We start from the raw sequence: 13,214 nt of genomic DNA, 5'->3' as shown, positions 1-13,214 counted from the left end.
ATATTTATATTTATATTTATATTTATATTTATATTTATATTTATATTTATATTTATATTTATATTTATATTTATATTTATATTTATATCTATGCCCATATTCATATTCATATTCATAATAATATCTTTATTCAGAATTCTATTTATTTATTTATTTATTGCTGGTATTAACTGAACATTCTTTTCTGTCTGAGAAATGAAGGTATGTCAGTTTTTGAACTAATCCAGAAAAAAAATAGGTGTTTCTTAGATATTTTACCTTTGATTCTGACCCTACCTGCTTACTTGCAGATCTCTGTGCCATAGCTATCCCCACCAGTCTCTTTCCATGTTCTGTGATCAGCCTTTTTTTTTTTTCCCCCTAGGCATGTATGAGAAGTAAAAACATCAAAATTATCACTGTTCGTATTCTACGCATAGGAGTTCGATCCTGTGTTTGCTTCACATGCTTCAGCTCTTGATGTAGAGAGAAAGAAATAGGAACTCTGGTGCTAGAATACAAATGTTGGGATTAAGAACAACCCTTCCCTTAAAGTAAAGCAGAAGTAACTTTTGAGGGTGGGGAACAGTGTGATTAGGAATGTTTTTTTGAAAATAAATCTTGAGCTGTTATTAAACTTGGCAGAAGTCTAAGTCTTCAAAGATTTGTGGAACAGCCATTTTTAACTCTGAATGTCTTTCCAAATGGTACCTTCTTAAATCAGTTACCAACAAGCATTTTTGTCTAACAGGACATATTAAAGATGCTGCCTGGAGTTTTTGAAAAGTGATAAAAACAGTTTTAAGAAAAGGCATGACCTGCATCCCTCAAAGGAGTGTTTAACTGCCTACATTACTTGACATCCAAAGAACAAAGGTTTCCAAAAGAGAGACTGATAAGGTACAAATACCTGCATGTAGGCTACATCTTCTGAAAGTGTGCCAGAATTTGTCTGGCAGAAGGTGGAAGACAGACAATATAGATTACTGTATGTTTCATCAAGTGGTTTGTACCATCTGTATGTATTTTATGTGTGCCTTTTGAGAGGCAAGTAGTCTAACTGCGTTCCCTCTAGGCTTTGTTCTCTGCCTCTACACCTACCACTTGGCATAAGATGTAGCCAGTAGAAGAAAACTAAGGTTCTTGGGACCTTTTTCTTGCCTTAGTTGCAACAGCTGCAGAACAGATGTAGGCTGATGTGAGTTCTGCCAAGAATCTCTTCCAAGTCTCCCACCCATTTTCCACCAAAGAGAAGCTAGTCAGGTGATATGAACGGAGTCCTGAAGGTCAGAAAGAGATGGAAGTTCCCAATCTTGGCTTGATGGAGACTGTTTAAAAAAACCCAACCAATTAGTAAACCTAGATTCTTTCTCCTTGGAAATTAAAATGACCCCAAATTTTAAAACTAAAATTCCAGACATCAATAGGATATAGAAGGCAACCTGTACATGAACCACAGCAATACTGCAGTGAGCAGGTCAGATGACAGTAAGAGACTCATGATCACCTAACTAGTATCCATTTAAGTCTCTTTTTTCTTGATCTATTTTCAATATCTCAGATCCAATGAGCAAAATATTATTGTCTTGCTGGCCATAGTTTTATTGAAACAGATTTCTTAGGATTCCAGTTGCATTAACCTCAGTATTGAGAAGGAGTCAGCTTTCTGTACCTGTCCCAGGTTTCTGTGTACCTCTCCAACTTCTGCTTTCAGTAGTTTGAATATACCACGTGGTTTTTAGTGTATTTCAACTATTACAAATCAAATCAATTATATTCTCAAAAGAATAAAAGTTAAATCCTGGATGTTTTCCACTGTGTGTGTCAGTCTGCTGGTGGAATCTTGCTGCTGACAAAAACTATGGCTTTCAGGTATTTAGAATTCAACATTGAATTAAAGGTAGTATCCAGCAATGGAAGAAATGTCTTAATAACCAATAGTCCTAGAATGCTTATATTTGCACAGGATCTGTGTGGACTAACATTGATAGCTGTTCTGAATCCTCTCTATTGGCAAAGATGATGGACATATGCTACTCATGCAGTTATATTCCCCTTTCCTTTTCCCAGTATTCATCCCCTTCCCTTTTCAGTATCCCAAGAATCATTGGCTCTGAATGTTATGAAAAATCATTTGCTGCTGTACAGAAAAGCTGTTGTCTTCATGGAACCATCTGCTTTCAAAAATTGCTATGTTACAAGTCTCAATCACTTGCAGAGATCAGTATCGTCCTGGGGGACATTCAGATGGGTACTTCTGAAGTTTTTTCCTTCAAATATTCACAATAGAAGTATCTACCAATGTTTCATAGCCTTGAACCCTCTTTCTGTTGTATATCCAGACTTATGTCTTCATTTCTAGCATTGAATTTTCAATATGGTATCAGTGTCATATGTGGGAACATTACTTTCATTGAAGGACACAACCTGTAGTCTGGAAAGCAGTGAGCCATGGGATCTTTCTTACATCAAGTACTGACATGGGAAAACTTCTTGGCTCACAACCTCACACAGGCACAGGATGACCAGGACAGTTATAAGAGGGCTTTAGAAATTACTTGCATGAAATTAATTTCTGTGTCACACTGCAGATGAGGACTATGCACACCCATCTGCTTTCAAACCTGTATGAAACACATCTGGTAAGCCAAAATGGCATAATGATTTAGGTATCTCTCTTCAGTGATTCAATGGAATGGGCATATAGGGGTTTATGTATTTAAATTCAGTATTTGGATTAATACTAGTATTTGGACCTTATAATGGGATGGCAGACAAGGAAATTTAAAGGAAAAAAACCAATGTGCATGTTCCCGAAACAGAAAAACATGGAGAGAAGTTACAGTGACTCTTGTTTGTCTATTATTATAAAGGAAGAAATGTGAATTTCTAGGTGTAAGGTGGTTTTGAAATATCAAGTTTTCTATGTTGAGTTTGTAAATGTACCTTGGCCACACGTTATTGTCAATGGGCCTGCTATCTAATGTGGTTCTACCCTAGGAAATCCCTACTCCACTTATGGCTGAACAGCTCCCAAATCCACTCAACTTTTGTGGACACCCTCAGTGACACAGCCAGCAGTACACTTCATATTTAAAGCAAAGTTCTGTGTGTCATGTCAGCAAAAATAGAGGTTTGGTGATATGCAGCCATTAGCTTTAAAACATTTTAAATTAATGACTATAGAATTGAGACAAGCATCAGCCATTTTCATAAAAAAGAAACCCCAAAAAACCCCAAAGTTCCCTTCCAAGTAACAGACTGACTGACAAAAAGTGAAAATTTTCTTATACCTTTATAAAATGTAGATTTAAAACCAGACTCACAGGCCAGTTGGACAGGCTCAGGCACGCTGATGATTCATCTGACACAGAGTCCCAGGGAGTGATTTTTTTGCGAGCCAGTTCATTTGGATGTTGATGCACGTTTCTATTTAAATCAGCAGCTGAAGTGTGAATTAATCTGTGACATTTTTAAGATGGTTCCTGAGGCCAGAATTTGACTAATGATACTCATACTGATCTCCTGCTAATTTTGGATTTATAGGTGTTGTATCATGCCCAAACTTACAAATGTCTGGCCTTTTTTTTTTTATTTCTTCTTTTTTCTTTCTTTCACACTCTCTTTTTTTGTATTATTGCTCTTTATTTTTATTTTTTTCCCCTGATATTTTGAACATTCATTTATTTAAACTGACTTCACTGACAGCAACAGAATGACTGCCACAGAGTTACTGAGTTCAGTAGTTTGGGTGAGGACCAAATATACCAGTTTCTGAGAGCAAAAAGGAATTATGAGGGTGATAATGAAACTTTCAGCAAAGCTCCTCTGATTGTGGCCAAAGTGTTCCTTATGTAATGAGCTTCAGTGGTAGCAAATTCCTATATTGATACCAGCTGTGCCAAAAAGTTTCTACCTGCACCATAGCAGGAGTAGGAGAAGAACCCATGGGACATGCTCAGCAACTTCTTTTTGACGTGTGTTCAATTTCCTGTGGTTTGTCTGTTAGCTTTTCCTGAAAGTGTAATTGGACTAAACCTTAAAGTGTCTGCTGTAAAACAGCTTTGGCTTAAGGTATTAGTGAAATGATAGGAGAGAGAGATTCTTGAAGTATTACTCATTATACAGTAATCAAATGATACATATCCTGTACTGGTTGGTTGCACTGGGAGCTGCCAACAGTGGGAAAGAATTGAAGCTTTGCAGAAATTCTTCAGAGAATCGTTAGAAAATGGAAAACTGCAAGGTTTTAAGCTAAAGTTTGATGTGTGTGAATGGAAGCAGCAGCTTAAGTCTGCTGGAATTACTTCTGCTTTCCTGATTTACAGTGAAGGATCCTTAGGAATAAAAGCAAGGGTGTATTTCAGAGAGAAGAAAGTTTGAAGAATGTACCTTTAGTTTGTTGTTTTTGGTCATGTTTACTATTCAGCTGTACTTGTCATGACATCCATTTTTGCTTTTTTTTTTTTTTCAGATTCCCAAGAAGGAAACTATAAGACAGAGGTCAACAGCAAACCCAGGAAGGAAAGGACAGCTTTCACCAAGGAGCAAATCAGAGAGCTAGAAGCAGAATTTGCTCATCATAACTATTTGACCAGGCTGAGACGATATGAGATAGCAGTAAACCTTGACCTCACTGAAAGACAGGTACTGATGAAAAATAATGGACTTTAAATTCCTGCTCAATATGTGCCAGTGATTAGTAGCTACTCACAGTAAAGCTCCTGTTTACAATGCTAATACTTATGTTGATACATCAGATTGAATGTTCTTAGCAAAATGATATACATTTATTATCTGCCTGCTATGAAAGTAATTTATACTTTCATGTGTGCCACTTACAGATTAACTTCATCTATTAGGCAGAGATGGAAGATAAATGCACGAGTAATAGGTCTGTTAAATGGGTGCATGTCTTTTCTAATCTGTCCACACTGAATAGGGGGAAGGTCCCAAACATTGTACACACAAGTAGTTGGTTTGCCTGCATGCAACAAATATGAGCATCTTGGTTCAGTCTATTAAGTATGTGCAGTGGCCATTAATGCAGTTTCTGAACATCCTGTTTCCAGATGGCAGCAAAAATGGGAACGCCAGCAAAACTGGGATACAGGCATTTTAAACCCCTTTATCTTACCCTGCTCTGTGAAAGCAGAGGAGATGATGGAATTTCTTATCACTGTTACTGGTTTCCTGCTCACCAAACCCTGGTCCAGGAAACACTTCTGCATGTGCTTAAGTTTCATCATGCATGTTGTCACATTGATTTCTAATGGAAATATCCATGTTACACATGTATTAAAGTGTTTCAGGATCTCATCTCTATAGACTAAATAGGTATTGACGTCACATTTCAAATAACAATTACATCAAGGTACACATTTTGAAAACGTGTTTCCATAAAGAAATTTAGAATACTGGCCTCAAGCACACAAAATCAGATTAAATATTTCCTACAGTTTTAATACTAAAATGGAAAGCTTTTTTCCCACTGATAGACAGTCATTCTTTTTTCAGGAATCAATATGAGATTGAGGGATTGCTTTAGATACAATCAGTAAGATGATATAGTCAAAAGTTGGTATCAAAATAGCATAATGATTTGTGAAGCCTACATATAAGAAGATTTGAAATTTTCTTGAGTTTCATTAACACCTGCCATAGGTACATGTATCAAATCCAGCAAAAATCCGGCCTTTTCTAAAAAAAAGAACATGTTCACTCACAAAAGCAAACGCAACAGCTTTTTTGCTTTGAAAGCTTCTAGAGAATGGTTTTGCCTTCGATCTTTTCAAGAAAAACACAGCAATTTCTTGTTTGATTTGACCACATTTCCAGGTTTCACTGGGGAAATTTGCAGTTACTTAAGTACAGTAGTTACATTTGTGAAGCACACCATTTTGTATCAAACAATGGATAAAATGGTGCCTTTTTTAATTTCTGCTACCTATTCCATTTATATTCACACCTGATTTTGACAGCTAAGGGGAGAAGGAATGTATCCTTGTCTTGTCTACAAAGGTAGAGTCAACATGAAACTGAACAATCATAAATTTTTAAAAATATCTGCTGGACAATTTGACAGGAATTAGTCAGCTGGATCCCTATATTTAATAATGGTGAATTTGGCCTAGAATTTAAGTGTTCTCCCTAATAAATTCTATATTTTTTTCTTCAAAGATCATGTTGAGTAGTACAATTAAATGAAGAGACAGCTCACTATCCTGAAGGAAAAAGTTAAACTGAAAGCATTTAGCTTAGGGACAGATAAATACTGAATATTGTTTCTGGAGGAGAAAAGGCAGCCCAGATACATATATACAGAGAATTTATTTAAGTCATGGCAGTACTTGCTGTTTTCCAGCTGTCACAAAGCATCAGTTTTAAGCATTCTGCTGATTATTGTGATAATTTGTATAGAAATGTGATTAGTCTATTTAATTATGTAATTTAATCCTTCTCGTCTTCTCCAGATTATCAGAGTGACAACTGAGCTTCTAGACATAACTCCCTTCCTTCCTTCTTTCCTTTCTGCCTTCCTGTCTTCCTTCCTGCCCTCCTGTTCAACACCACCTTAGAAAAGGAAAGCATTAAGATTTTTAGTTTGATAAAATCCAGTTCTGTATCTTCCCACAGTAAAATGGTCTGAGAAAATGAGAAGAAAGAAAAAAAAGCATAAAAACTGTATTGTTAATCAAAAAATGAAAACAGAGGGGAAATTCTGGATATATTTTTCAGCTTCTGCATCATACTAAGCCCAGTAATGTTGTAAAGTAAAAATTTCTCCTTTAAACCAAATATGTTGCTTTGATAGAAAAATGGTGTAAATATCATGGATCTGGTTATGGATTTCCATGGTATATGGCAGAATATGTCAGAAGCTGAATGCCATAAATAAAAAGACTTAGCTCTTCTTGCTTACTTGTTTTATATCAGTATTCCTCCAGTGACTTAAAAATGTACTTCAGGGTGACCATGGTGTGACATTAAGTCTTTTAATTCTTTTAAATTCTTTTCTCTCCAGTTAAGAGAGGAAACTCTCCTTCAGGACCTGCCTTTCCATCATTACCAAAATGAATCATTATTCTTGTGATAACAGCACTTATTTTCATTCTTACTAGTGTTACTACTTTTTTTCTAAACTAGCTGTCCCTACAGAGGAGATCATATTTGATACCTACCTTAAACAGGTGCAAAAAAATTATCTAAAATATATTGATGGAATTATCTGCCATGCTCCCCCCTTTCCCGTGAGGTAGCATTTTTATAAAATTGCTGTTTGTGGAACCATTTTTCTTTAGTATTTTTCCCCAAAGTTGCATTGCAGAAAATGCAATAGTTGATAGTTCCTTTTTTGAAAGTAGTGGTAGTAGTTCCCTTGTTTGAAATAAGTGAACACACAAGTGATAGCCTTGATCTCATCACATGCGTGTTGGGCGATTTCTTGACCTCTCATAAAACACTAAACTGAAACTTGCTTTAGATAGTATAATGGCAAAAATAGCAGTGGCTATTGAGTGAGCTAATGTATCTCCTTGGAAAATAGGTGTGCGAGTAGACCTAACCCCTAATAGAAATATTTGTTTAGCATTATTTTTTTCACTAGGATTTTAAAAAAATGTCAAGGGTATTATTCAGAGAAGGAAGAACAACAAAATAATCTGAGGAAAATATTGTTGGGTCATCCTAAAGCTACAACTTTCTGTTATTTCCCAAGATGTGAGATAAATCATGGAGCCTATTATCTTAAAAATCTCTATCTTCCTCTTGACTATAGTGATAATTTCTACCATACGCCACAGATTAAAAGAGGCACTGATCAACTAACACTTCATAATTACCTTTCTGGCATTTAAACAAGCTTTAGAAAAAACCATATGTCTAACCATATTTAAAAAGCTATATAAGGGTATTAAAGTTTTCTTCAGTCATGAAAGTAAGGCTTCATTTGAATTTTGAAATAATTTGAAAGATCAGTTCAAACATAAATGACTCATGGAAGACCATTTCACAAAAAATAATAATGGAAAAAAACCCCTAACAACATATGGCTCAGGAGAAGGAAGTAATCCTATCACTCCCTGAAAAGGAAACCTGAGTTACAAGACAGGAGGATGAAATGAAATAAGTGCCTCAATTGCCTAGATATTAAGAGTGCACTTTGAGAGCATTATAAGCACATCTGGTGGTAGGATGGCTCTATTATGGTATTGTAAGTATTCCAGAAATATAGGTACATATAATTCTTGCCCCCTCTCCTATAGAGTGCACTCACAATCCCAGATCAGGCAGCAGTTAATAATTTTCAGCTGGCAGGCCTCCATTATATTTTGAAGAGCTAGTTAAACTAAAAACTATCTGAGTTCCCTAGATATTTGTAACCTTGACAAGTGCATTCTTGGCTTTTTTGTACCTCCAGATAAACTTGGAGAAGGTTCCATGCAGACTTCTTAATATCTCACTGTGGGATGAGGAAAGGAAGCAGCTGCAGTGGGGTATCAGAGGAGTGGCAAAATGGACATTTTTATGGAGTTGATCCTGCCAAATATAGAAAGAGTAGGAGATCTTTCCATCTCACAAGAGCTTTTTGCATGGAGCTAATCAAAAGAGTAATGTTGCAGTTCTTCAGGCTAGCTAAGGTTACCGGAATAAACAGTCCAAATATGTAATGCTTCAGTTTGCCAACATAAACGGAAAATCCCACCTAGTCAGATTAAATTCTGCTGATGGCAACAAGAGGTTTATTTCTTCTCAACTTGAATTTCCAATATCTGCCTAGAAGCTACCAATCACTTATAAAAGGCCTAAAGCCACTGATTTTGCATAGGCAAAGGACAAAATTTTATCCAAGTGAAAAATGCTTTTGTATCAAGTGTTTGACTTCCATGCATGTGGTACCAACATGGAATGAGTCACAAAGAAAGAAGCTTTGTGATGTTTTTCTCTCAGAAATGAAAGCAAGCAGCACAATTATTTAAATTATGCTTTGGTATAGTAGCACAACTCACACTGTAGCACTGCAGAGTTAATACCATGCAAATACTACATGAAGTTTACCATTAGAAAATTGTTCTCCAGACCTGGTTCCCTCAAAGCTTCATCACAAGTGACTTGATTAAAATACTTCTCAGCATTACAAAGATCCAGGGAGGCTAATCACTGCATTTTTTAGACTTCACTGGTAAGGTAAGAGTGGCTTCCCTTGGTCACCCAGGAAAGAAGACAGAGTTCAGTATTCCTCCATCATGTGTTCTGCATAGCCTCTGGAAGTGTCAATGTCTCTTCATGCATTACATGGCATAACTAGTTTTCTACTTTAGGAGGCTAGTTTTCTGAAGTTAGGTGGTGAATATTTTCAACAAAAATCAAACCAAATCAAACTTGATAGGACAAGCTTGACCATATCTGATTGTCATGCTGTCACATCTTCTCTGAAAGGCAGCTGCTCATTCCACACTTCCATGTGTTAAGCACACTCCATCCACACTATAATAATGAGTCTGTGTGGCTTGAAATCCTTTAGATTTTTTGTTTATTTAAAGTAACACTCTTAATAATATAAAACTTTGATATTTATCTTGAGCAATATAAATACCAGCAGTAAGAGTTACTGTGCTACCTCTGTTCTTTCTCAGGAAAGAATAGAGCTAGACAACTTAGCATAATTTTGATTTTTACAACAATTCTTTTAAAAAAAACCACATGGCAAAAATTCAATCAGCATATTTAATTTGCAGTATTGATTGAACTCAAACAAGCAATTCATATGCAAAGATCCAAGAACTTCAAGATGTTAGTTGTGAATGGACCCTACACCTGCAGAGAAGCCCTGTGAGGTTCTGGGTGGGGAGAAACCTCTGCCTGTGCCAAGAACCATATGTGGTATAGACAGGAATATTAGCAGTTCATACAGCTGCTTTGACAAAGTGTGTGAAGCACTGCCATTACTTACCCCTGCTTGCTCTTAGATTCACATTGAGAAAGACGTTGCTTCTTCAGTCACCTGTTCAGCAAGACAGGAGCTTTTAAATTTGTCATCGGTAGTCACTTTAAGAAATAGAAGAAATCAGTGGAAAACAAATAATTTTGGAGAGTTAAAAATGAACATGTACAATAAAGGAGATTTTTTTTTTTATGCAGGCCATTCATTGAGAAATGTTGACCTGTGCAAAATGGGTGCAATGTGATGCATATTACAATTTTTTTATCATGAAGTAAAATAATCTACATGTGAGTAATTCACAGAGGTAAATGCCTACACAAGAAGAGGAAAGTTTAGTTACAGATCATCTTCCCCACTAATTAGTTTTCCACTACTTGTTTATTTTGTTATCAAATTGGATTTGGAATCACACAATCATAGAATTGTTTGGGCTAGAGTACCTTAAAGATCATCTAGTTCCAGCTGCCCTGCCATGGGCAGGGAACATTTCACTAGACCAAGTTGCTCATCCATTAGAGTCTTGAGCTCTTGCAGGGATGGAGAGTTCACAACTTCTCTGGGCAGCCTCACCCTCACAGTAGATAATTTCTTCCTAATATCTAATCTAAACCCACCCTGCTTCATCTTAAAACCATTCCCCCTTGTCCTATCACTATGCCCTTATCAAAAGTCCCTCTTTGTCCTTGTAAGCCCCCTTTAGGTACTACACCTAAAAAGTCATATTACAGCAGAATAAGGTAGAGGGAATTTTAGCAGCAGCCTCACAGATTGCCTTTCTTTGTCTTTAACCAAAAAAAAGGAAAGAGTAATTTTACAAAAAAATATGTCCTTAGATTATGTAAAACAATCAGTAGGAGGAAGGTACCTATGTACCTGAAATAGTGTATGTCTTTCTGTTTAAGTTAACTGCAAAAACTACTTTAGAGAGGTTTTGATTCAGGAGGATTAGCTGTTTGGTCATAAAATCAATTTTGAAGACCATTGGTGGAGAAGGCGACTGTTCTTTGGATGGAGTAGAGGGAGGTAAACTGAGTGCTCTCAAAGATTTCTGAAACTGGAATGAAGTACTGCTGTCACTGCTGTTCTCTGAAATATAATGTCTATTCCATCCCTCTTTAAATGTGGGAGGTAGAAAGGAGAATGTATCACCTAAGAAGTACCAAAATCTCAATTGACTTTTAAGTAACGATAAACCAGAACTCACTCCTACACCTTCCTGGGTGCCAAAAACTCCAGCTGTCCTTGGTGCCCCTGCCAAAACCTCCCCTTTTTCTCAACAGCTGCTGCAAAGTACTTGTACACATTCAGTGCAGTTCTGTAATGTAACACAGAGCAGATAATTTTAAATAAGCGGGCAGGTGACTGAAGTAATTTAAATCACAAAGTTCTGGTACCACTCATTAATTTTCAAAGATAAGTCAATTTTCTTCAAGTGATGGATTTTGGAAATATTTTATAATAAGTAAGAAGACATTTAATACTAAGATTTATTTAAACTAGTTTTAATCTCTAAAATATATTTGAAATTTTTATGAGAATTTCTTTCGAATAGAAAATAGAATTCCTTCAAGTAATATTCTATGAACTCATATTTATTCGTAGGTTGTACATTTCTATTTACTTCTATAAGTTTCTGAATAAACTATCATGAAAATTCTATCTCTATAACATGCAAAAAAGGTAAGCTTCAGCTGTATAACACCAGGGACTTCTGCAAAGTTCAGGAGTTTGACTTTCCTTAAAACTTGGCAGCATAAATGTACTATCTAAAAATTACAGGAATGTTTTCAAGGCCAAAGAAAGTTTAGAAGTAAACTTCATTTTTTTTCTAATTTAGAAAACCCAGGATTATTTTTTGTTATTCATATGTTTGTCTGCATTAGAGGAAAGTAAATTTAAAGATTTAAAAAAAATAAAAGCAAAAGAAAATGGACAGTGGCTGACAAAGGCAGAATGCTTTAAAGGCTTGATGCTTTGGTCTTCATGACATATCATTTAAGTATACTAAAACATGGACTTTAAAATACTGACTACAAAGACTCTTGCTTAGAAATATGGATCCCTTAAAGCAAAAGAACAGTTACAACTGGCACAACATTCTTGTTTCTAATTTTTAAGGCTCTCAAATTTTAATCTTGTTTGGGAGTCATGCCACTAAAAGCTGGACTAGAAAACCTGGTTTTAGGAAAGAATTTTTCATTTCCAGGAAATAGCTTTTATAAAGAGAAAGATTTTTTTCTTAAAAAAGGAAAGGGAGCAGATACTGCACCTAAGGTAATTTGACTTCAGTCATGAATTTTTCAGTCAATTATTCCTAAATTTTGTATGACTGAAAGGTTCTGTTGAAGAAGGAGCAGTAAATCAGAAGTTTAGGAAATATTTACATTTTTTATCAAAAGGATTGTTGATGTCCACATCAGGAAGTTACATTAAAGATACACATGCAACACATCATGTGGCCCTTAAGATTAAGGACCTATATATTATAAGTATATAATAATTCTTTTGGCAATGTAGACACTAATAATATCAACCTCTTTGTTTTGACTCATCTTCTATGATTCCTTAAAATAAATTGGTCGCAGCAAAAACATTTATCTTGTACATCAGGGGATACGCAATGAGAAATAATTTACTCATATCTTAAGTAACAGCCTAATCATCAGATGTGGAGATGCAGATGCTAAACAACTTGTTGACTAAGGGAAAAGAAACAGGGCTTTCGTGCCAGTAAGCAGATGTGCTCAATAGACTGGCTCATAAGTGCTGATTTAGAAACAGCTGTTAATGCTACCATCATCTTTAATATAGTTCATTTCCCGCCGCTTCCTTTGTTTTCTGTGCATACATATGCTTGCTCTATACACTCAAGTTGTGCTAGTCAAAGGGTGGAGAAGAGGGAGTGCATTTCAATAAACAGTAGGCAATCAGGACCTGATTCTGGGAGGTGGTGAGCATGCTCAGGCCCTGTTGGAGTTAACTGCCTAGAGAAATATAAAAGCTTTGTAAATCTTTTTATGTTTGTCACAGTAGATCTTTAAGTTTCTTTAAAGGATGTAGTTTTTTGCAATAGTTGTAAATGTCACTACTAGTTCTTTCACTGGGGGGAATTTCAAAAACTTTTCAAGTTCACTTCAGTAAGGATTTTTTTCTTTCTCCTTTATTTTTATTTTTATTTTTATTTTTATTTTTATTTTTATTTTTATTTTTATTTTTATTATTATTTTTATTTTTATTTTTATTTTTATTTTTATTTTTATTTTTATTTTTATTTTTATTTTTATTTTTATTT

The 13,214-nt window shown here is 35.5% G+C and overlaps 1 protein-coding gene across 1 annotated transcript in view; it reads left to right on the top strand.

Moving 5' to 3' along the window:
• Positions 1 to 13,214, top strand: part of MEOX2 (mesenchyme homeobox 2) — a 54,195-nt gene that overhangs the window by 35,768 nt on the left and 5,213 nt on the right. Inside the window, exon 2 of the mRNA XM_015620229.3 lies at positions 4,454 to 4,626. Coding sequence (XP_015475715.1) covers positions 4,454 to 4,626 — 173 coding nt within the window. The remainder of the gene's footprint in view (positions 1 to 4,453; positions 4,627 to 13,214) is intronic.

This window comes from Parus major, chromosome 2 (genome assembly GCF_001522545.3).
Source record: "Parus major isolate Abel chromosome 2, Parus_major1.1, whole genome shotgun sequence".
Lineage (NCBI taxonomy): Eukaryota > Metazoa > Chordata > Aves > Passeriformes > Paridae > Parus > Parus major.
Note: the sequence above shows the minus strand (reverse complement) of the source record. Positions and strands in the feature narration are given on the sequence as shown.